We start from the raw sequence: 24,632 nt of genomic DNA, 5'->3' as shown, positions 1-24,632 counted from the left end.
AGCCAGGCAGCCCTGTGTCTCCTCATCAGCCACAGAGATTCAGATGCAGAGTTTACAGTCCCCCGATCCCCTGCCCATCCAAGGCTTTCCTGAGTTCCTGATTGAACCCTTGGGTTCGGGGGGCACAGCTGCTCCTCACCCTCTGGCATCTCTCCTGGGGCAATGTTGGGCCCACCTATCCAACTCCAGCATGGTCTGGCTCAACTGTCAGCCTAGGCAGGAGGGCACTGCTTTCTGGTCAAGCCTCTGGGCAGCAGTGTAATCCTGATCCTTACCCTCATGATCTCCTGCTCCTATGCAACAAAGTCTCCTTTCCAAAATAGTCAGGGCAGCCTCCAAAGGTCAGGCTTGCCACACTTGCTCTTTCCCAGCCCAGGCTGAGCAGTTGGCTTCTTCTGTGGCAGGTGTCCTCACCTCCAGCCTGACCCCCAGGCTGAGGAGCACCCCATCCTGTAATTCCCTCAGCCCCTATGTTCCCCATCCCCATCCTCACCAGCACTGAACATTCTGTAATCAATGCTTGTGATTTTTGATTCTCCCAACCAGGAAGGTCTGTGTTCCCCGTGCCCAGCACAGAATCTGGTATATTGTAAATGCTCAATTTAGGTTTGTGACACAAATCCATTCACCAAAAACCATTAGTTAGTTGGGTGCAATGGTGCACACCTGTAATCCCAGTGACTTGGAAGGCTGAGACAAGAGAATCACAGTTGATGCCAGCCTCAACAATTTAGCGAGACCCTAAGCAACTAAATAAGATTCAAAATAAAAAAGGGCTGGGAAAATAGCTCAATGGTAACACCCCTGAGTGAAATCCCCATTTCTGCCCCACCTCACCCAAAAAACATTAGTTAATAGTTAGCTGAATGAGCTTAGGCAATTCCCTTGTCTTGCCTGGGCCTCAGTTTTTCCAACTATCTGGTGAGTCTTGGTCTGTAACGTCAGCAATTCTTCAAGTCCCAAAGGGCCTGCATGGTGTGACTAGGAGGTCTGGATAGGGTGGAAGTTGCTAGAACTGGCCCTAGAAAAAGAATCTTAAACCTGCTTCAGCTCAGCCTATTCTATTGTTTGCTCCTCTCCCAAATCAGGTGCTGACCCAGCTCTGGCCACCCTGTTCCTTTCGTGGCCTCAGACTCTATCTCAGGATGCTGGAGAAGATGGAGTTCCTAAGGACTCTGCCCCAGTGGTTCTGAGGCGGAGGGTGGGGCCAGCGTGTGCCACGTTCCCTGACGGCAGTCCAGGGCTGTGGCAGGTCTTCCTCTCAAGGTTGCCTGGTAACGGCTTTTGCATTCTGATGAAAAAATGTAGCAGCGCCAGACAAGAGACCCAGGGCTGTGTGAGGGGGTAGGCATCAGGGTGGAGTTTGGGCCCAGGCCAGGGCAGGGACAGACAGAGCTAGCAACACATTTTGTACCATTATCTGATACCCACACTGGTGGGGGGTACCACCGCTGGGCCCATTCAGGCCCAATGGGTTTTGCGGGGGATGGTTCCTTGGGTGGTAGGTGGAGCTGGCCCAGGCCTGCATGGGGGGTGCTCAACTTGGCATCTGCCCCCTCCCAATCCCTTCTCCACACCTGCAGCTGGCGCCTTCCACCCTGTGAGCCACAGCCGGTGCCACCTCTCATTAGGTGATGATTTTACATTAATTACCTTAATTAAGCGGCACTGAGTGCTAATGGCTTGAAAGGGGGGTGGCTGTTCCTAATTGCCCTTTCAGTCAGCCCAGAGTGAGGGGCCCAGGATTTGGCAGCGCAGCAACAAATAGTTGCGGGAAGAAGGGGCAGAACACAGCAAGGGAAGGAGAGGGTCCTCACTCCCAGGGCCTGGCTCAGAGACCTGGACCTGAGTTCCCCAGCAGGGAGAACTGGAGGTTCTGCTCCAGGACCAGCGTGGCTGGCTTCAGGCCCAGGCCCAGGTGCATGCGGGACTTGGGATGGGTGGGAAACAGACCAGGAGCAGACTGCTTCTAGCTCGGCCCAGTTCCCCTGGACTCCTGTAGTACCCCTCCTATGACTTCTCAGTCCCCTGGCTGATTCCCTCATCTGGATGGAGTGATCAGCCTCTAACACCCAGGCCAGATGTCACCTCCTTCCTTCCTTCCTCCATCCCATCCTGGGCTGTACTGCAAGGCACCCCACGCCCCTAAGGAGCTCACAGTCCAGCTGGGGAGAGGGCTGGCTGTGAACAAAGCCATAGAAGGCAGAACGACAAGAGCCAGGCTTATTCCCCGTCCTAGCTTTGGAGATCTGATGCCCTAGGCTTTGGGGATCAGGGGAGAATATCCAGAAAAAGTGATGGGGTGGGTGTTAGGACAATTCTTCCAGGCAAAAGGACCAGCATATGTAACTGGGGCTTGTGGGGTTAAGAAGGTTTGGCCCTGTCATCAGCTGCAAGCTCTTTGGTGTGAAGCTGGCATAGCCAACAAGAGAAGCAGTAGCAAGAGATGGACCCAGGGACTGGCCCTGATTCAGAGTCCCCTGGGGAGAGACAGTGGGCAGAACTGACTTCATTGGAGAAAAATGACTGTGGTATAGGTGGGGTGGGTGGTAGTAGGGAGGAGGCATGGGAGGGTGACCAGGGTGGTGGCTACTGCATCACTAGCTAGGGATGACCAGGGCTGGACCACATGATGGTTGTGGGGATAGAGGGAGAGAAGCAGGCAAATGTGAGAGGTGGGGAGTATTATGACAGAACCTGGGATGAGTTCATAGGACTAGAAGAGGGTGAGGGAAGGGTCAAGATGACCCCACATTGCACAGCTCCAGGGGTGCTCTCCACATTGCACTGTGGTGGTCTAGCTCCAGGTTTCTGACTTGGACAGAGTGGGGCACTGAGCAGGTTTGGGGAAACAAAAGACCCATTTGGGTCTGTGGAGTTTGAGGAAGCTGTGGGACATCTGTGAGGACCTTTGGGCTCAGATCTGGGACTGAAGAGAGTCTTAATCCCAGCCAGGCATGGTGGTGCATCCTTGTCATCCCAGTGAGGCTGAGGCAGGAGGATGGCAAGTTCAAGGCCAACCTCAGCAACTTAGCAGGAACCTATCTCAAAAGGACTGGCAATGTAGCTAAGGGGTAGAGCATCCCTGGGTTCATTCCCCATTACCACACAAAAACAAATAAACAAATAAATAAATAAGAAAGAGAGAGTCTTAATCCTGAGAGAGGGATGAGATGGTCTGGGGGCAAGTCTGGCTCTCCCACCAGCTGTCACCTCTCCAATGATGTGACCATGTCAGTCTTCCCCAACTCTGCATCCCAGGAGTCAGTACAGGGCCTGGCTGAGAGAAGCTTCTCAGGGAAGACTTGATGAAGGAATGAAGGAGTGAATAAATGGGTAAATGAGGCTCCATGGCTCTCTCAGGTCCAGCCAGCCCTCTGCATTTTCTCCACTCACCCACATAGATTCAGATGCAGAGTTCACACTCACCCAATCCCATTCCCATCCAAGACAAGAGCCCCTGATCAAACCCTTGGGGGAAGAGGATGGGCACCCTGCCCTTCTCACAGCCCTTCCAACACACTGCTGGGTGAAAGCAATATCCTTCTCTACTCCCTGATGCACAGAAAGGAATCCAACCATCTTCCAGCCTTGGTGGTAGGTGTCCCCATGCAATTGTTGCCCCTAGACGTTTCCATCTGCCCCAAAGCAGGTGTCTTTCTGGAGAAAGGTTAACACATCAGCCCCAACTTTGCCCTTGTCAGATCCAGGTCACTCACCTTGATCTCCACACCGTAGCCAGGGTAGACAGAGATGTAGTAAAAACAGTCCAGGCCAACATCAGAGGGTGAGCTGGGAGCTATAGGGGAGTCCAGAGAGCCCTCTGGGCCAGAGAAATTCCAGCTACAAGGGCCTGGGGGACAGGAGGAGACAGGAGACTAAGCCAAGTTCTGGTGAAGTGGATCCAGCTAAGGCTGAACTCTGTGGGTGTGTACGTGTGTATTATGTGTATGTGTGTCTAGGGATGTCTGTTGAAAGAACCCAACCACCTTTTACAGAGCAAGCACCTACTATGTGCAATCTTATCTGTTTTCACAATGGCTCAGTGAGGTAGGTTTTCTTCTTGCCATTTTACAGTTGAGGCTCAGAGAGATTAAATAAAACTTCTAGGGTCATGTTATAGTTGGTGCAATCAGGATTTGAACCTGGGTCTATCTAGTTCCAATTCACATGCCTCCTGCTGGCTGGACCTTGGTGCCAAAGGCCAGGGCAGGTTGGCACAGTGTCAGAGTCAGGCATTTAGGGACCCCACTTCCAGATCTGCATTCCCCCATCCCCACTTCCAGATTTCCCTGCTAACAGGTAGCTGACCTGGTGGCTGGACGGTGGTGATGGTGGTGGTAATGATGGTAGTGGTGGTGGTGGTCTCCTCATCATCCCCTGAAGCTGTGGAGGTGGTGATGGTCCCCTCCATCCCAAGCCCTGTGGTCTGGGACATGATCTCTGGAGCCCATGGCCTGCCCATGTCTCCAGGACCCTCTTGGGTTGGAGTCCATGCTCTGCTGGGGGTTGTAGTACTGGGCCTTTCCCCTGGGCGTAGGGTGGGCACTGCCATGCTGGGCCCTGGAGGCAGAAAAGCTGTGATTCGAAGCACAGGGGCCTCTGACTCCAGGTTCCAAGGTCCCTCTCTGGATTGGGGCTGTGTGGGGGCTGCAACCATGGCCGGGGTGGGGCTGGTAAAGACTGGGCGGCTGTCTTGATTGGCCAGGCGGGGCAGGGGGCTTGGAGTGAAAGGTGTAGGTGGGTCAGGCTGAAAAGGCAGTGCTGGCCTTAGCTCTTCTTCGCCTGTCTCCAGTCCCTCTTGAAGGAATTCCTCCAGCAGTGGGTGGTGGTTGAGCAGCTTCAGAGTGGGGGCCGTGGTAACAAAGTGGACACTTCGTTCTGGCTGCTCAGGTGTAGGGACCGCTGTCAGCTCCCCATCCATCTCCTTGATGCCTGTGGCTTGCCCTTCCCCCATGGTTGGGGCTTCTGAGGAGAGTCCTGAAATAATAATGGATGATCAGAGGTTCTCCTGCTACGCCACAGCGAGCAGCATCCCGCCCAACCCAGGCAGTAGGAGATCCATCTCTCTTTTGACAGAGAGCCTTGGGAGTGTGCTCATTGTTGAGAATCATGGAGCTATAAAATTTTAGAGCTGGAAGCGAGATGATATCACATACTTCAAGAATGGCATATGAACTATCCTTTCTCCTCCAGCACCAGAGACAGACATTACTAATTGATTGTCACACTATTTCCCGATGTTCTGATTCAGCCCCAGAATCCTTCTCAACACAGACTCCAGGCAGCCATGACATGACAAATAAATATTTGCCATCTCCAATGTAACTCAAAGGCCTGATTTTGCTACCGAGGAGTTAGGCCAGAGAAAGGAAGTGACTTGCTCAAAGTCGTATGGCCAGTTGAAGAACTTCGTGAGAACTTTAGCAAGAGTATTATCCCCCCACCCCCAGTGACTTTTTGGCCTGAGACTATAGGGCATTCAAATTCATTTCCTGTTCTCAGTGAAACTATTGGGCATTAGTTTCAGGAAATACTTCACATATTTGGAATTTTATTTAAGATTTTCTCATGAATGCATGACTTCTTTGTTAGGGTCCCACGAAGTCCCATTTTTCATAAAATCCTTTCTTTCTCCTTCTTTTCCTGATTTTATGGTCCTCCTAGAGCCGTAATGTGAGTAGAGGGGGAAGAGTCACATGCTGGATTTAGGCAGATGTGGCTTCAAATTCCAGACCCATCTCTCTAAATCTTAGTTTTTCACCTGTGAAGTGGGGTTTCTTTTTTAGGATTGACTGAGGTAATACTACTTCTTTTCCCCATTTGACATTTGCCCCTGAATTCCCTTGTCTTTCTTATGACACTAGTCAGAGCTCATCTGGGGCAGGGTCTGAAACAGGTGTAGAATGGACATCTGGCATGTTCCCCGACACCATTCATGGCAGACATTGCTAACCAATTTTGACTATTTCTTATTGAGGCAATAAGAAATCCTTTGGGATCCTTTTCAACACAGTTATCAAGACAGTCACTACCAATCAACTAGACAGGCTATAAAATATACAAATTCTTTGCTATCTCTGGTTAGAGGTGTAGATTGCTCAGCTATCAATTATGTTGACATTCGACCACATAACTGGAGAAATGATACATATTCTGCTTGTGGCTCACTAGGTTCCCTGGATCTTTAACTATCAAGAAAAGGTCAGTGGGTGCTGGCTTCAGATTTAGCTCATACACAATTTTGCCCACTCTGAGAAGGTGGAGAGGAAATTCCTGATTCCTGCAGCTTTCAAAATGGCTGCTTAAGGACTTGAAAGGAAGTACAGCTAGGGCGAGATAACAGAGTTTGCAAGGAGAAGGTCGGTTCCTCTGCACGTCTGGTGGTGGGGCTGTCATTCCACAGGCTCACACCCACCCCATGGATTGGCAGGCGTGAGGAAGTACCAGATGGCCTACATTCTGTTCAGGAGACCATAGCGGCTCTGATGTGTCAGACGAATGGGAGGAGGGAGGAAATTGGGGTTGGGGAGGCGGGTACAGGTTGGAGTGCTCTCCATTACTCTGGGTCAGAGGGCCTGGGCAACCCAAAGCCTTAAGAAACTGGGATCAACTTCTATGTCCTGAGATGCCCACTAAAGTAGACCATTTGTGCCCTGGCTTTCCATGCCAGGCACTGCTATCACAATGTCCAAACTAGATGCCCAGCATCCCCCAGAGCAGATGGTCCAACAGTGCCCAGTGTCTTTCATCTGAATCAGTGATGGGGCCGGGGGGAGGAGCGGGCAGGCAGTCCCTGCCATGTGCCAGGAAAGGGCTCTTCCCTTTGCCCATCCCCCCCAGATGTCACTTGGTCTTTGCCAGGTGAGACTGATCTTAGGAAGGCATGGGGAGAGGATTTTTTCCATCACATAGCCTGGAGTACCTGGAACTGTATCTTACTCACAGGTCCCTTTCCAGGACTGCCCAACTCATGATGTGGTCCGTGGCTCCCAGGGTGTGTACCTGAGGGACTCCTCATTGGGGGAGGAAGAGCACAGAGATCTTCTGACTATTGAAGTGACCAGAGCAGACATAGCTCTCCTGCCAGCAGCCAGGTGGGTGCTGGGCAATGGAGCGGAGCTAATGGGTACCTCCCGTCACTGTCGATTGCACTGATTGTGTTATCTAGGGAGACTGAGCACTTGGTTAAGTGGGACCGAGATAGCATATCAAACGAGCAAATTGATTCCAAAATCAGCTGCCACTTGGTCCCTGGCAGGCACCACCCATTGTCAGAAAGGGTAAGATAATCTTTGGAAGATAAACTATTTGTTGGGGGAGGGCATTGCCTCTCATCCTGGTTGGCTGTCAGAGGCCTGAGGCCCTGGGCCATGACCGCTAGGTCCAGGGTTGTGATCAGGAGGTCAGGGGCTTCTCTCTGCCTGGCTGATTAAGCTCAGGGTTCAGGGACTGACAGAGGGGCTGACTGTGATGCAGGGACCTGAAGAAGGAGGTCCTGGGGCCTGGATGCCCAGCCTCATCAGGTGTCTTCAGGTTCTTTCCAGGTCTTGTATTATTTAATCAACACTAATCCTTGAGATGGGTCTCTTCTTCCTGCTTTACAAAGAACCTGCAGTGAGTTGAGGACTTGCTCAAAGTCTCGAAGTGCTGGAGCCAAGAATTCAACCTGCATCATCATCAACATCAAAGCTCCAAGTCTCTGCAGATACTAGCCTGCCTCATGGGAGGATAAGCCTGGAGCTACTTTTCCTCAGTAGAGAACATTCTAGCCAGTTGAGGAAATCAAGACCCACATAAAGAAATGGATTTGTTCAGGGTTTCGTTTAGCTTAGAAAGAGAGCTAGGGCCAGGACTTCTGGCATTTGGGACTTGGGTTAAACCTGGGTCAAGTCCTTAGAAACCTTCTTGGCTGGGACCCACAGAGCCCCCATATCATGTCCAAAGTACATCTGAACCTGAAACCCAAATTGGAGCCCCAACACTGCTTCACAGGGCCAGGAAACAGTCCTGGGTTCAAGTGTCAACTCAGTCACTTAAAAGTCATTGCCAGGCATGGTGGCCCATACCTGTAATTCCAGTGGTTTAGGAGGCTAAGGCAGGAGGATTGTGAGTTCAGAGCTAGCCTCAGCAATTTAGTGAGGTCCTGAGCAACTCTGGGATACCCTGTCTCTAAATAAAATATTTTAAAAGGGCTGGGGATGTGGCAAAGTGGTTAAGCATCCCTGGGTTTAATACCTGGTACAGAAAAATATAAAAAAGTCATGTGAGCCTGAACAAGTCACCTCTTTTTTTACTCTTCTAAATGCTCTAAATAGCATTGTTCTGAAGGCTGAGGGACAAGCCACCTTGGGACAGCTCCAATAGGGAGGCAGACCTGAAGGGAGGAGCTGGCGCCCAAGGGGATACCTTCCCTGTTGGGTGACAATGAATGTGACCCTGTACATGTCATCCATAAGACAAAGATAACCCTGTGCCATCCATGTAGAGGACAGCCACCTCAAGACCCTGTATGTCCATGGGGGACATAGTGATGGCCCATGACAATACAGACTCCCATAATCCCCACATGATGGGCCCACCTGGTGCCAGGACACAGGGAGGTACTCTGAAGCTGCCCTGGCCTCCCCTCTGGCAGGGGTAGGGGCTGCATCCTCCAAGTGGGCTGGGCCTGGGAAATACCCCTTCATTCCTAGCATCGGCCACCCCTTTGTCCCCCATGGTGGAGGAGGCCCGGGAGCTTCCCCACTGCCCCAAGCCCTGGCAGTTGCCCTGCCACCACCTGGGCCCTCCCCCTGCATTAGCTCTTAAGCTATGCAAATAGACATCCGAGGGAGCCCTGTTTAAAGTATTTAGACGAAATGAAAAAAGGCTTTCATCGGCACTAATGAGCCATTCAGGATGCCTCCCCGGTGGATTCTCTCCCGCTCCCGCCTCCCAGCCCGGCTGCATCCCCCTGCGGTCCCTCCTGGGATGGGAGGCCCCGCCCCCAACCTAAGCCTGGGCCTCCCAGGGAAGGCTGCTTCCCCAGCCGGCCTCCTCTCCGTGACCAGCTGGGTGGGGATACCGATGAGGGCCCGTGTGCCCTGCCCCCGGAGATTTGGGCCGCATGGGGCTCAGCCTTTGTTTAGAGGAAGCCATAGGACAGGGACCTGTTCTACATTTAGCTGGGTAGGATTGTGGTCTCTCACAGGTGGGTAAAATGAGGTTTCAGAGAAGCCCGGGAGCCTGCCCAGGGTCACTGGTTGCTGGGCGATGGAGTTGTAGTTGTTATGCAGTGCCCCTGCCTGGGGGATCTGCTGTCCCAGGCAATGGTGCCACCTCAGGACTATCCCTAAGTGCTTTTGCTGCTGCAGATCTTTATGTACCAGACAACCAGAACGCCTGGTTCCAATTCCAAATCTACACCTCCCTAGCCATGTGACCTGAGCAGAGGGTTGTCCACCTGAACCTCTGTTTGCTCATCTGTGGAGTGAGACACACTGGGTTTTGTGAGGACTCAGCTACTAACAGGCCTGTGCTTCCACCTGCCAGGCTCCACCCCATCTCTGCAAGGGTGCTGGGGACAGTGGATGCTCTGGCAGCCCCTGAGGAAGAGCCGGACGTTCCCCCTCCAGGGCTGTACCCCAGAGGCAGGAGCAGAGGCCAGTAGAGGTGGAGGCCCCAAAATTCTGGGATGAGTTCAGGCATGACTCCCACTTTATGGGTGAGGGGACTGACTATATGGGGTACATGGGTAGCTGGGGGATACTGTGGGCAGGGAGCCCACTTCTTTGGTTCCAGAGGTTAAGCTGGCCCAGCATTGGGAGAATGAGAATTTAATGGGATCCATTTATTATCCCATAAAAATTAATGAGTTTATTCTGGAGGTTTCTTGGCCCCTTTCAAGTTTTAATAGGGGATTAGTGAGGGCCTGGCCCCTGCAGACCCCTATTATCCCAGGGCCTAAGAGAGGGAAGGGGCTCTGGGTGGGAGAATGCCTGGGTCCCCCAAGCCACAGTCTGGTCTTTACAGTGACAATTCCACTGGGCCCTCCTGTATCGAGGGGCCGCTGCTAGAGACTGGCAGGGCCACACAGGGCCCCTGAGGTCTGAGGTCCAGTTCCAGTTCCAGTTCCAGAGGCTTCTGATTCCATGTGCTACTGAAATAATCCAGTGTTTTGCATCTGAAGTAGTTTTGCTGTTATCTGACTTCTGTTAACAGAAAAGGCAATACTACAAATGGAAAAACTGAGGCCCAGAGTTGGGGTGTGGCTTCTCCAGGGTCACCCTTGGCTATGGTAAAGACAGAATGGACACATTCTGCCTCCTGTGATCTGGAGTCAAGCAGCTGACACTGGCCACAGCTGCTATCCACTTCCCCAGGGTTGTGTGAAGAACATACTCTCAAGACCCTGGTATATAATTTCTCAACCTCCTCTCACTACAAGGAGGTTCATGCCATTATCTCTAGAGATGAAGACACTGGGGCTCAGAATAGTTAAGTAACTTGTCCAAGGTCACACAGTCAATGAGTGGCTGAGCCTAAGACTAGGACCCACAGGTCATCTCTGTCCATTGCTCCCACTGACTTTTAGCTGCAGCCCTGGGCCTCCTACCTCAACAGCCTGGATGCCACTGTCCTATGGCATTCATGTGGGGAGCCTTGTAGCCTGTGGTGATGGGGAAGGAGTCCCACAGGTGTCCCGGAGGGGCAATTGTTGGGATGGACACAGATTTACACTCAAAGGGATCTTCCCATTACCAGAACAAGTGACTTTCTCCTTTGCCCAGTTGGTTCACATGAGTCCGTCCTTATGCTGGGCTTTCTCTGCCCCCTTGTCTCTTCAAACCCTCCCCATCTTTCAAGGTCTAGCTCCTGTCTCTGGCTCTGGGGAGCCATCTCTGCCCAGCCTCTTCCAACTCCCTAGGGGCTCTTTCTGGTGGGCCCTCAGTGTATATATGGCTTCATCCTGGGCAAGGATCCAGCATTAGGAATCTCTCTTCCCATATCTCTACACACAAATGATGACCCCTGGTGCCAAACTCATTGAAGGGTGACCTCAGGGCACACAGTTTCCAAGCCCAGGTTCTACATACTTGAAAGTTTCCCCAAAGCTCCTGGCTCTTGACCAGGGGTGAGTCCTGTAGGGAAATGAGCAGTCAGCCCTTGGCAGTACCCCAGAACAGCCCCTACTAGCAACTGATGAGGAGCATCTGCTGGAACAAGCTGGAAGGTGCCCCACCTGGACTACCCTCTCTTCCCCTGCTACTGACCATTCTCAGCACACCCTCTCACCACCTTCTTTCCTGGTCAACCCTTGGCAGCTCCATCATGTCTCAATTGCACATATGAATGGGAGCACCTCTTCTTGACCAGGCTCTTGGCAGGAAAGAGTCTGGTTTCTGGAAACTGATCCCTGGTTGCCTTTATGTACATCTCATTCCTTCCCATTTACCCTGGAGGAAGCTGAGTCCAGAGGGTTTTCCCAGGTTATGTAGCAAATTTGGATCAAGGCTGGGATCAAGGTTGTTGGAGTGAGGAAGGAACCTGGCCCAACCAGAGCACTGGAGAGCATGTCCCCGACTGTCTACCATCTGTGGGCATACCTCCAAGAACAGAGAGCTCACTGCCTCCTGAGAGGTCAAGGGCAGCCACCTCTCCACCATCCTGGATTGAGGTCTGAGGTAACCCTAGGCTTCAGTATCTCTAGGGATGGGTCTTATTGCCAGAAGGAACGAAGGTGGGTAGAGGTTGTGGGCACCAATCAGAAGGCAAGTCACCCCATCCTGGTCCTGTTCCTAATACACTGGGTCCTTCTGCACAAGTCATTTTCTCCAACCTGGGACTTCATAGCCCCATCAGTAAAATGGGAGAAGTTTCTAAGGGTCCAGCCTGCTGACACATTCCAGGATCCAGTGAGCCACCAAGTGCTCTGTTACAAAATACTGAAGACTACCATTTACTGAGCATTTACTATATGTTCAGCAACATTCTAAATGCTTTATCAAAATCAATTCATTGAATGACCAGAATAGCTTGACAAGACATGAACTTTTGAGACCCAAGGAAGTACGGTCCCCAAGTTTATATGTTTGGATGTGTCTACTTCAAACCTAGATTTAGTCTAGCCTTACAGCAACACTTTTAACAAGGTTAGAACTTTATTTTCTTTTTTTAGTACTGGGGATTGAACCAAGTGGTGCTCTACCACTGAGTTACATTCCCAATCCTTTTTATTTTTATTTTATTTTATTTTGTTTTGTTTTGTTTTGTCCCAGGGATTGAACTCAGGGACACTTGACCACTGAGCCACATCGCCAGCCCTATTTTGTATTTTATTTAGAGACAGGGTCTTACCAAGTTGCTTAGCACCTCACTTTTGCTGAGAATGGCTTTGAACTTGCGATCCTCCTGATTTAGCCTCCTGAGCCGCTGGGATTACAGGTGTGCGCCACCACACCGGGCTCCTTTTTATTTTATTTTTTTAATTTTGAGGCAGGGTCTTGTTAAGTTGCTGAGGCTGGCCTCGAACTTGCCATCCTCCTGCATCAGCCTCCTGAGTAGCCGTGATTACAGGTATGCCACCCCAACTGGTGATAGAAATGGTTTTTTATCTGTATGTTCAAATACAGTAACCAGGAGGATTGGGGTGTAGCTCAGTGGTGAAGCATTTGCCTAGTATGCACAAGGCCCTGGGTTTGATCCCTAGCACTGCAAAGAAATAAAAACCAAAAACATTTACATGGGAGCCAGTAGCCCCCATGTGGCTATGGAGTACTATGCTAGTGAGGATGAGGAAGTGAATTTGAAATTTATTTTATGTTAGTGAGTTTACATTGAGATACCCGCATGTGGTTGGAGGTGACCGCATCAGTGGAAAGTGCAGCTCCATAGCCCAACCTTTCACCCATAAGGTATTCACCACCTCTCAGGAGGGAAGAGCCTAGGATGGGGGTCCTGGAGAAGAGTTAAGACGGGGTTTCTGCCCCACTCCTTTGGGGTTTGGGGTCTCTGGGGTTGGGCAGGGAGAGATGAGGAGGAGCCCTAGACCTTCTTCAGGTTTTTCATGAAGAATTCTGAGAGTTGAGTCTGTCAACCCCTCACTCCTGGGGGAGGATTAGTGTCGTCTGCTGATGCTGGCACTTGCTTCCCAGGCTCTGCTAAGCTGGTGTTCCTTAAGTTGGGTGTTTGATGGACAATTTTGGGAGCTCAGGCGGACCCAGTTTAGGAGGACTTAGAATTCATGGGTGGAAGATATTCAGGAACATTTGCCCTCAGTGCTCTGGCCCAGGATGCGTGTGTGTGTTCCATGGGAACACCCGCTATGCACTACCAACATGCTCTTCCTCACTGTCTGCTCAGCAGCAGAGTGCAGGCTATCTGGGACAGCCACCCCTACTCCCTGGGCACTCTCACCGCAGGTGTCCCACCTTGGGGCCAGGCCAGGGTCCTCACATTTACTGAGTGCCCTCTATGGGCCAGGCATCCACCTCCTAATGAGTTATATTCCACCCAGAGTGGCTGTGCTTTGTGTTTGGAATCAATATTTTACACATGGAGAAACTAAGGCTGAGAGGCAAAATAAATCATCCTAGTTCACTTGGACAGAGAGAGTGGCAATCAAGGGTTTGAGCTGGGTCTGCCCCACAGCCTGGGATCAAAACTCCTGCATTGGTTGCTGCTTCACACTAGCATGTGTGTTCACACGTTTTTGGATGTGGTTGTCTGTGTGTCTGTGAGCACAGGTGTGTGAGCACAGGTCCAAACACATGAGCAGACCTCAGATCATTACCATTTGTCCTTGCTCATGGATGCCACACTCTGGAACCTCAAGCTCAGAAAGGTCTAACTCCTAGAAGGGTTGCATTTCTCCCCACAGTGGCTGTCATGTTCCCTCCTTGTCAGTCTGTCACCTTCTTGGAACCTAACCTGACCCTTCCGAGGGCCATCTGTTCTGGACAGCCCCTCAGGCTCTGAGTAGGTAGGGGGAGGTTACCACTGCTCTGGGCTGCCATTGGACCAGTCCTCTTTACCCTACTGTCACTTCTCTCCTGTGAGGCTGTGACCAGGGGCCTCGGGTAGAGGGAGCTCCCAGCTAACTGCCACATTCTCCGCTTTCCAATTTAAAATCTAATATGGTCTCGCCACTGCAGAGCTGGGGGCTGGAGAGGTGATTAATGAGGCCTCTGCTACAGCGTCACCTGCTGCGCTCTGCACCTTCCCCTGCAGTCCTGTGTTCTCTGCTCCCGTCTGTCTGCTGGCCCTGGAGACCTGGAGGTCCTAGCCCTACCTGCCCACTGTTCCTGGTGCTGGACAGGTGACTCAGGAACTGGGGGCCTGGAGTAGGGGTTGGGGAGAGGCAGGGACAGATCTGGGAGGTAGGGGCCATGGAGTTGGCTCTAGTCCCTGAGGCAGGCTGGAAGGGGTGGGAGGGACAGCAGGGCCTCCTTGTCATCACCCCCCTCAACAGTCTGATCTACTGTATGCCAACTTCCAGTATTGTGGCTGGAGCAGAGGTCTAGGTAGGCATAGAGCTGGATGCTGGGCTTCCTTTCCTCACTGTAGGGGCTTCAGTCTATTGGCTCCTTTTGTCCATCTGCTGCTATTCCCAGACCACTGCTCCCCCCTGCTATGTCAAGAAGGAGGCAGAAGGATGAGGTGTGAAGGCAGAGGTGTGGAGTAAGTGGGCAGAGGGAGATGGCCCTGAGCTGGGTGCTCAGGTTACAGCTTTCCTCAGCACCAGCAGCTTCCACCAGCAGGTCAGCAGCAAAGACCATATTTCTCTGGATGGTGCACCTTGAAAACGTCAGCTGCAAGGAGGAAAGCTGCAGAGGCAGGAACTGCATTCTCAGGGGCAGAGGGGGTGTGTGTGTATGTGGCTGATAGCAGGGCCAGCTCAGCCCAGCCCAGTGGTGAAGTGGTGATCTAGGGAGGAATAGACATCTGCTTCATCCTCTGCCCCCTGCCTAGGACAATCCCTCCTAGCCAGGGGACCCAACAAGACAGGGCCACATGGTGTCAGGGGTATCTTCCTGGTTTGCAAACCAGCATCTCCTGGTCCCTACCAGGATGCTGAAAAGCCAACTCTATTGAGGCCATTCCTGGCACACATGTCCACCTCTGGGCTGAATCACCAGGCTGGTGGTCCTAAATTGCATCACTTTTGGGTCAGGTGAAGGAACTTATTTTATGTATGAGAGGCAAAGTTACTCCTCCCAGATCTTGTCACCTTTGTCCTCTGGCTGTTTTTGTCTGATGCATCAAGGAAGAAATGGATTTGGGGAACTTGGCTGGGGATGGAGGGATCCTGAGCCCACAACACCTGACTAACCTGGTTCTTAATGAGTGGGCTCTGGCCACTCCCTACTTTAGAAGTCACTAAGGTATGTGTTCTTAGCTGTGGAAGCTAAGGAGCCTGTCAAGGCCTTACCATAGCTCTGGTTTCAGAGTGAAAGTAGCTTTGCCTCTGATGGACTATGTAGCTTTGGGCTTGTCCTTTCCTTTCTGGTACTGTCTAGTGGTTTGTCATACAGTACTTGCTTCCTGACTTTTATTGATTGATTGATCGATTGATTGATTGATTCTGGGATTGAACCCAGGGCTTTCCACCACTAAGCTATATCCCCAGCCCTTTTGATTTTGAGACAGTGCTGCCTAAGTTGCCAAGGCTGCCCCTGGACTTATGATCCTCCTGCCTCAACTTTCTAAGTAGCTGGGATTACAGGTGTGAGCCCCTCACCCGGCTGATTCCTGACTTTTTAGTGAGTCTTTGGGTGGGTGGGATAGAATTGCAGCCCTTCTATTATTGGGCCACTATTTATCTGCACTATGTGGTAAATCCTCCTGGTCCCACAGGTAAGGAAGCCTGGTTAGAGAACCGACTTTACCTATGTGAGGTGGTCGAGCTAGGCCTGGGAAGCAGAAACTGGGACATCCTTGCTCTGCTAAACTCAAGAGACAGGATAGGTGAAGGAACAAAAGGCCTCTGAGAGCAAAGGCAGCCTCAGCCTAAAGGCAGGCACCACCCCAGGGGAAGCTGGGCTGTCTCCCTCTTTGATCTTTTTGGTTCTGACCCTTGAACTGCCCTGTTCTACCTTCTCCCAGCTCATGCAAGTCTCCAGAACAGCTAGGGTAGTAAAGAGAGTAGGACCCAGGAGACCCAAGGAATCTGGAGGGTAATGAGTTTTAATGGCAACCTTTTGGCAGAGTCAGGCTACAGGAGGCCCCTGAAACCCCTCTGGGAAATACAAGGGCAGAAGCAGAGGTCCCTGGATACATAACCTCATTAGGGTGTGCTTCCCTCCTCTTTATTTCCTGACCCTTTGAGACCCTCCCTATCCCTTTCAGGGGAGACCCAGGAGCTGCAGACTTCCAAATGGGAGGAGTCACTGGAGGCCTGGGCTCTGCGCTTGGGAACTTAGGAGGGTGGGGGTGCTATGCAGAGGGAAGGCAGCCTGGGACCTTCTCCCAGTCCCAGGCAGGTGGGATGGAACCTAATCTTCCATTGCTGTGGGCCCTGTCCCTGTGGTCTAACTTAGGTTCCCCTTGTATCCATGGCCTTTGGGACTGAGAGAAGGGGCCTAATCTTCCCAGCCCCACAGCCTGGGAAATTTTTCAGGTTTGGCCTGTCCCTCCACTTGCCCAGCAAGCTTGAGTGGGGGAGGGGAGGGGTGCAGAGCTGCTAAAAATAGCAGCAGCAGTTCCAGCTCCAAGTCTCCTTGAGGGGTCAGTGGAGCCCAAGATTAGGAAGAAAGAGAGTAGAGTGGGCTGCAGGGGGTGGAACGAGACCAGTCAGAACTAGGGCCTGCTGGGCCTACACTCTGTGCATCTACCATGCACAGAGGGCACAGACATCCAGGGATAGGAGGACAAGTGAGGCAGAGGTACACAAACCTGCACATCTGGGGCTTGTCTCCAGAACTCCAGGAACACTAAATGGATCCAGTTGCACAGGCCCCAACCCCTTAGGCCTCTCCCTTGCCCCTGTCTTGCTTTGACCTCTAGAACTTCACTGAGCTGGGTATGTGGATACCTCTAGTTGAGGGAGCTAAACCCTTCTCCCCTGTCCCCAACTCTAGTTTCTGCTGCTTGAGGCCTAGGGTAGGACCAGGGTCACTAGAGACAGCATCAGGAATACAAATATAGCAGCAACCAGGCTTAAGGCACCAACCAAGGATTGGGGCCTCAGGAGCACCACCCCAACTTGAGCAACAGGCCTTTTCTAGCCTGGCTTGCAGGTAGAGAGGGATATGAGAGAGGTAACTGGACTCCATAGGTCAGAACTAGGGCTCTGACACAAGATGGGCCCTGCATTGGCAGTAGGGGGATAAGGGAATCTGGGTAAGTAAATGTGTGAATAGTCTCTCTTGTATGAGCCTTGCTTGGTCCCACCTACAACTCTTGCTTGTAGATGCCAGGGTTTCTTTTATCCTCAAGATGAGATTTCATCTCCTCCAATTCTTCTAACCAACCACAAAGTAGGACCCCATGACAGGAAGACTGTCAGCTGCTGGACCAGACGCTTCAAATCAGCACATCGACCTTGCTGGATATGTTTTTTTGTATGTTTGCAGTGCTAGGGATTGAACCCAGGGTCTTGTGCATGTGAGGCAAGTGCTTGACCACTGAGCTATATCCCCATCCCTCCTTGCTGAATGTAAATGATGTTGCTATGGTTTGGCTATGAGATGTCCCCCAGCAAAGCTCACACATGAGACAATGAAAGAAGGTTCAGAGAAGAAATGATTGGGTTGTGAGAGTCTTAACCTAAACAGTGAATTACTCCCTGATGGGATTAACAGAGTGATGGCTGGAGGAAGTGGTTAATTGGGGGCGTGGCTATAGGGTATATATTTGGTATCTTTAGAGTGGACTCCCTCCATCTGCTTCCTGATCACCATGGGGTGAGCTGCTTCCCTCTGCCACTGTCTCCCACCATGATGTTCAGCCTTACCTTGAGCCCTGAGAAATGGAGTGGGCCTTCTATGGACAAAACCTCTGAAACCATGAGCCCTCAATAAACTTTTCCTCCTCTATAATTGTGCTCATCAGACCCTTTTAGTCACAGCAGCAAAATAGCTGACTAAAACAGATGTCTAAGACAATGGCCATCAGAAAAATGCCGGTGCAAAGGCCCTTAGAAGCACCATAACCCAGCTTTTGTCCCTCTGCATTACTAGTCATGCCTTCTTGATCTGACCAAATCCGGTTGGTACTCGTCCCCTGCCAGTCCAGCCCTGGACTCCTGGGGCATCTGATCCAGTCCATTCCGTGACTATGGAGCTTCTGGTCTCTTCCCAGGCCCCATTCCCTCTGACTTCCTTTGATCCTGCTACTGCCCATGAAAAAGCTGAAACAGGAACAGGCACTCTAAATTCCCAAGGAAACTGAGGCACAGGGAGTAAGAAGACTTGGTTAAGTTTACCCAGACAGCAGGAGCCAGTCCTGTGTTTAAAACATGGAGTCCTGGCTTCCTAACCAACACTCTGTGCTGTTCATGTTCTTCCTTTGGGACTGCCCCTTTTCCCTGAGGCACAACTTGGCTTGCCATACTGCTTGATACCCTTTCCAGGCTCTCCCTCCCAGGCTTTGGGACTCCCTAGGCACCTGCTGGCTTGTGGGACCCGGGCCAGACACTCAGCAGGTGGCTGCTTGGGGGACAAAGGAGCTAGTGCTCAGCTGCTGAGCTGGGAGAAGGGGAGGGAGCAGCCGGGGAGAAGCTGTGGGATGTGTGTGGAGGAATCTGCCCTAGGAGGGGCAGGGTTGACTTTGGTGCCTTCAACAAGGAACCTGGGAACAAAGAGGAGGAAAACAACATGCAAATTAGATGGGGGTGGGGCTCAGTGGTCCAGGCACTTTTCAATGCACAAGTTCTGTCCTCCCAGCCTGATGACCAGTTAGAGGGAGGGGCCTGAGGGTAGAGAGAAGAGCCTGTGGAGATGGGAGGAGTGGGGGGCAGGGCACAAAGGGGGACAAGCTGAGATTGATACCAGGGTTTCAAGATTCCTGCTGAGCCCCTGGGGACTGCACAATGTGGGTAGAGACCCACTGCTTGGATTCTGCAGCACATTTGGCTTGGTGGCAGGAGGGATCCTGCATCAGCTCTACCTTATTGAGTTAGGGGGTTACTCAGACATAGCAGAGATGGGAAGAGTTCTGATGGAGGGCACTATCATGGCCAGGTTCAGGGACCCCATAGGTTTGCTGGGTCCTCAAGAACCAAACTGTGAAAACTTCTTGCTACAGATGAGAAACTGAAGCCCAGAGCAGTCCCTGGCTAGGAGTCTCCTGTCCTTCCAAAGGCCCAGGTAGTTGGATCATGTAGGTGCTGTTTGACTTTTCATCTGTATCTCAGTCAGTTAAAGTAAGAAAGTCCCTAGTCCAGTTGTAAAGCTGGAATAAGTCAGAGCTGAGCTTATTAAGAAGGTAGCACCCTTCCAAACTGAGTTCATTAAGGTTAGGGACTATGTTGTATTCCTGCCTATCAAAGCACCTGGTAGGTGCTGCCTAGAGAGAAGGATTGTTGAATAGAGAATAGATGGGTGGATGAAGGATTGATAGGCTAAATTTTTGCTGGATAGTATTTACTGTTTAGAGGACAGAGAAAGCCATCTGGGCTGCATGATCAGGAAAAGGGGAGATGGGAGAACCAAAATAAGCAGGATGGCATTCCAGGTTTGGAAAAATGACTGATCAAAACTATAGAGGTTGGACCAAACAAGGCATGCACAGGATTCATCTTCACTGTGTCTCCCCATTGCCCCCCTTTCTGTGCCCACTTTGTCCCTGCTCATCTCTTGGCAGAGCCCTTTGTTCCTGCTGGGCCCAGCCGGGACCTCCCACTTCACCCCCTCCCTTCAAGCTGGATTGCCTGCCAGCAAGGCTGCAGATTCTGCAGCCAGAGACCCGGAGACCTGGATTGTTGTTGAAGAAGTGGCAGGTTTGTTTGCTCCCAAGCCCTCGGAGAAATCTTAACAATCAATGGCCAACAACACTCTGCTTGCGGCTGCAGCATCGATCCTCCCCTCCCAGGGCTGGCGGCTGGGCAGCAGGTAGGCAGGTGGAAGGAAGCTGGGGCAGCCTTGGGCCTTCTCAACTGGGTGCTGAGCCTCTGTGGAGGCTGAGGGGGTGGGAAAGTTCAAGATGCCAGGTCAAGTGAGACTGGTGCTGTCATTCACCAGGACCCCCAAACAATCAAAGAGTCACCAAGAGGCCTCTGACCTTTGGGTGAGACTTCAGGGAATTCAGTTCACCTTACACCCAGCCCTGTGCTCTTGCCTGACCTCCAAGTATTGGAAAGGATGTTTCATTCCTTTGCCACTAAGGATGGAGCAAGATAAAATGTCTCTAACCTACATTAAGAATGGAGAGCAGACATCAGCAGAGAAGCTACTGACATGACCAGAAATGTACTAGAAGAAGGTTAGGGGCTGTTTATGTCTTGAGTCTCTCTGACAATATGAGGTTTAACTTAGTCAATAAAAAACAGGTAATAGCTTCTATCTCATAGATATGATATGAGAACTAAATGAGCCAATGTATATAAAGCACATGGTAGAGAGCCTGGCATATAGTTGGTACCTAATAAATGTTTGCTATTGTTGTTGCTGCTTTTATTATTGTTTGGATGGTAATGTTCTCCTGGGTTCCTATCTGCCTGTCAGAAGCTCTGCTCTGGGCTGGGGGAGTGGACACAGTGCTGGCTGGAAGTCAGATTTTGCCCAAATGATCCTGCCCTCTGGAATAGCCTTACTACTTATTGGCTGTGCAGCCCAGGGTAAGTGACTTAATCTTTCCCGAACTCAGTTTCTCCATCTATAAAGTGGGAATAACTAATTTCTTATTGTTCATTTTAAAAAGGCACATGAAAGCCTTGACTAGTGAGACCTGGTCCCCTGGGGGTTCTAGACCAGGCTCACACCTAGATATTTGTGAAATGAATGAATGAATGACAGGTGGATGTACTCAGGGCCCTGCCTTTTTAGAAGCTGTGAAAGGTTTTCGGACCTGAATTGCTGTGGTCCTGGATAATTCTTTGGATTCCATCTCTTCATTTAAGGGCATGTCAACTCAGAGCTGCTCCCCAGATTTCATATTGGTCCCTCCAAGCTATGTGAGGATGTCTGAAACTGAATCAGATGAGGAAGCTCTGTAGCCAGATAACATGGGGTTGTCCCTCTCTTGCCTCAGTCCTTAAGTTCTTAAAAATCATTCCTCTCAGCCAGTAGGGTGGTAGGGAGGTTCTGTGGGAGGGGGTCAGGAAGGCTGGGCCTTGGGCTTACTTCTGCAGGTGTTTACCTGTGCCAGTCTCATAAAAAATTTAACATGTATTTAATGTGTCCCCTGTGCTAGGCTCTGTGCCACTGAGGACACTAGCAGTTGGGGCACTAAGGTATAACTGGAGAAAGGCTATTCCCCATTAAGAATGGCCATCAGCATCCAACCCCCAACCCACCTCAGTCTGACAGCATGACAGCTTAATTTGTAGAAGGAAAAAACTAAGTAAAGGCTATAATTTACAGTTGGGATAATTGGCCAACTGTTAGAAAAGAGAAAAAAAATTCTAACATACAATCTATGTAAAAATAGTGTGCTTGCTACACAAACTAGGCTTCAAGACGTGGTCCCAGCTGCCATGGACACACCTCTTCATTCTAATCAGGCAGCAGACCCTAAGCACCTCCAGAATAGGCATTCTGGAGCTGCACCATGGTGGATGGGGTAAGCAAAACAGACTTGGTGTCCTCTTTCCTGAGCTCAGTTTTGCTGTGGGGAGGAGCATTAAGCAACCAGACACTTATGACCCAACAAGATGGATACCTTGATGGGGGAAGCCAAGGGACAGTGAAGACATAGAATAGTACTCTGACCCAGCCTGAAGGATAGGTAAGCTTCCCCTGAGAAACCACAAGGTAGATGCCCCATAAATACATGCTAAAGAATTACTGAAGTGCCTGCTAAGCCAATACTTGAAGCATATGCAGAGTGAGTCAGGTTGGTCCAGGAAAGGAAAAGAATTTCAGGTGGAAGGAGCAGCAAGAACCCAGGAACTATTGAGAGCTTGGCTGGTTTGGGGAATTGATGCTGAAACTTCTTGGCCTGGTTTGATTAGTCATCTTCCTGGAATTGTTGCTTCCTGTTGGACTTGGCCTTGGAGACCTCCTAGAAACTGCTTTCTACCTCCCAGCTACAGACCAGGGCTGGCGGCGTTGCCTCCCCCAGACACCTCTTATGGAACCTGCCCCCATCCCCGCCATCCCTGAGAGTAGGCTAGTAACCTGGGGACTCAGAAATCTTCATGACTTTGTGCTCCCAGGCTTGGAACCATGATCTTGGTATAACCTTACATTGAAGGCTCCAAAGAGTACAGCCCTAGAGAGGCCAAGGGCAACCTGCCACACGGGCTCTTAACTGTGTGGTCTGAGAGAGGTTCCTTCACTTCAGTGTTACCCCTGCCGACAAGTCCTTTTCTGTGCCCTTTTTCTTGTTTGTGAGGGAGGGTGGAATACTGAGCCCTGACAGCTCTGCCCAGGTGGGGGCGCAGGATTCCTGAGCTGAGCGCAGCCTGGCAGTTGGGCTTGATGGGGCTTGGAAAGGTAGGGACAAGAAGGGAGGGAGGAGGCTGGAGGGACTGAGATTGGATGGAGAGAGGGGTTAAGGAAGCAGGCTTTCTGACATGCCCTTCATATTCAGGAAGCCATGGCGGTGGGGGTGGGCATGAAAGCTCTGTTACTAATTAAACCATGCCCGTGTTTCTCCTTGCTCCCCATTAGTACCCTACAGCACCCCAAGGCATTTTAAGCTGCCACCCTGCTATGGAGGCCAGGATGGCCGCTAAAGCTAGCCAAGCTTGATGTGCTTAGGTGGTGAGGGGCAAAAAGCCAACTCAGACTTCCCCCTCCTGTCCGGTGTCAGTCTCTCATTTATCCTCAGAAGCCCAGCGGGGCTCCTGCCAGCCATATCAACTTCTGGGCCCCTGAGTGGAATCCAGACTCCTGTGGGGCTTTGTCCCCAGTAGTACGTCCTGACCCTGAAGCACCAGGCTAGGGACTAGGGAGTAGGGTCTGATATCAGCTTCAGGAATATGCTGTCAGAATCCAGCACCAACCATCAACAGAGGAGTCTGCTTGGAAGCAGCAATTACCATTTTAGGTTAAAGCAGCCCTAGTTTGTTAACCCTTAAGGCAGCGGGGATCCTGGAAGCCAAGTCCTTCTTCCCTTTCTCTCCTTCCTCCTTCAGATCTCACTTCCCTTACATCTCCCAGTTCTTGGCAGAGCAAGTAAATGAGACTTGCTGTCCTCTGTCCCCCTCTTTCTACCATATTCTCAAGCAAGCTCAGAGAGGTGGAGCAGCAGGTCCAAGGTCGCACAGCCACAGAACCCTGGAGACCCAATCCCATCCCAGTCTCAGCTGCTTCCACCTTCACAATCTCCCCAGGCCACATTCACACATGCAGAGTTTAATTAACTTTATTGATATTCAGAAATTAGGAGAATGACTAAAGGTAATTGCTCATTAAAAATCATTAAACTGACACAGCAGGCCCGGGGAAGGCACAGCCCCTCCTGCATGGCATTCTTCCCCCACTGTGGCAAGACCTCACCAGCACTGCCATGGTTTGGAAGGACACCCCACGGTCCTCAGTGCACCTCTCACCCTGGGTCAATCACATCCCTGAAGCTGCAGAAGGAAATAGGGGACTGTGCCTGCAAGGCAGGGCTGTGCTCGCCCTGTCTCTGGGCAGCCTCCCAGGACTCCTGGGGCTTCTGGGTTGTGCCTGGCTGCATCCTGAAGCCTGAGTCCCAAGTGTGAACAGATCTCTGAGGGCCGCAAGACTGCAGGAGGGAGGCAACCCAATCCCTTCGCTCCCTGAAGCTCTCCTTTGCTGAAGTCTCTGGAAATCCTGAGGTGGCCAAGTGCACTTCCAATGAGAGGAATCAGTACCAGAGACTGGGATCTTGCATCCCCACTAAAAAGGGAGGGGCCTCTGGCTTGCGGGGCTCAGTCTTCCAGGCCTCCTTACCTGCCAAGCTTGACACTGACTGGGCTGCTTCCTCCTTTCCCTTGAGGAGTGAAAATAAAGATCTTCCCCCAAAGTCAGATCCCTACCCTGAAAGCCCCTTGAGCAGGCTACCTCACAGGCACTGGAGCTATTAGTGGGGCAGAAAGAGATACTGGCCGGGGCACACAGACTTCTGGCCACAGTGGGCAATTCCTCCCAACACCCACCCCCACGCCCCCAGCAGGGCTCCAGTAACTCCCAGTCACATCAGCCTTCTTCCTAAGAACCTGCAATCTCACTCCAGCCCTCTCTGGCACAGGCTGCATCCATGCACTAGTGGCCTCACAGGGACTCACTGCTGAGTTCTCACCCAATATTTAGACCTCTTGAAGTGCAGACACCCTGGGAGCTGCTACTCCAGGGGCCCAAGGCCCTGATTACACTGACACTGACACACACACACTGCCTCAGACTGTATGCCAGAGGATAAACACAGGTCCTGTGCCCCAGGGGAGCTGTCCAGAACAAAGATATGGCTAGATTCCATACAGGTCCTGAATTCACAGGGACATCCTTGGACTACTGGCCAGATCTATAGGCTTCTCCTTTTCCATTCCCATCCCAGAAATGGAACTTGCGGGATTCTTC

The 24,632-nt window shown here is 51.4% G+C and overlaps 1 protein-coding gene and 1 long non-coding RNA gene across 5 annotated transcripts in view; one reads left to right on the top strand and one right to left on the bottom strand.

Moving 5' to 3' along the window:
* LOC306656133 overlaps positions 1 to 24,632 on the top strand; it is a 324,085-nt gene that overhangs the window by 175,835 nt on the left and 123,618 nt on the right. The gene's annotated exons all lie outside the window — the stretch shown is intronic.
* SEZ6 (seizure related 6 homolog) overlaps positions 1 to 24,632 on the bottom strand; it is a 44,548-nt gene that overhangs the window by 18,269 nt on the left and 1,647 nt on the right. For all 4 annotated transcript variants that reach the window (XM_079130802.1, XM_079130803.1, XM_079130800.1 and 1 more), the window contains exons 2-3: positions 4,312 to 4,980; positions 3,720 to 3,853 (exon numbers count right to left, since the gene is read on the bottom strand). In XM_079130802.1, the coding sequence (XP_078986928.1) occupies positions 3,720 to 3,853; positions 4,312 to 4,980 (803 nt within the window). The remainder of the gene's footprint in view (positions 1 to 3,719; positions 3,854 to 4,311; positions 4,981 to 24,632) is intronic.

This window comes from Sciurus vulgaris, assembly GCF_902686455.1.
Source record: "Sciurus vulgaris genome assembly, chromosome: 3".
In the NCBI taxonomy this organism is placed as follows: domain Eukaryota; kingdom Metazoa; phylum Chordata; class Mammalia; order Rodentia; family Sciuridae; genus Sciurus; species Sciurus vulgaris.
Note: the sequence above shows the minus strand (reverse complement) of the source record. Positions and strands in the feature narration are given on the sequence as shown.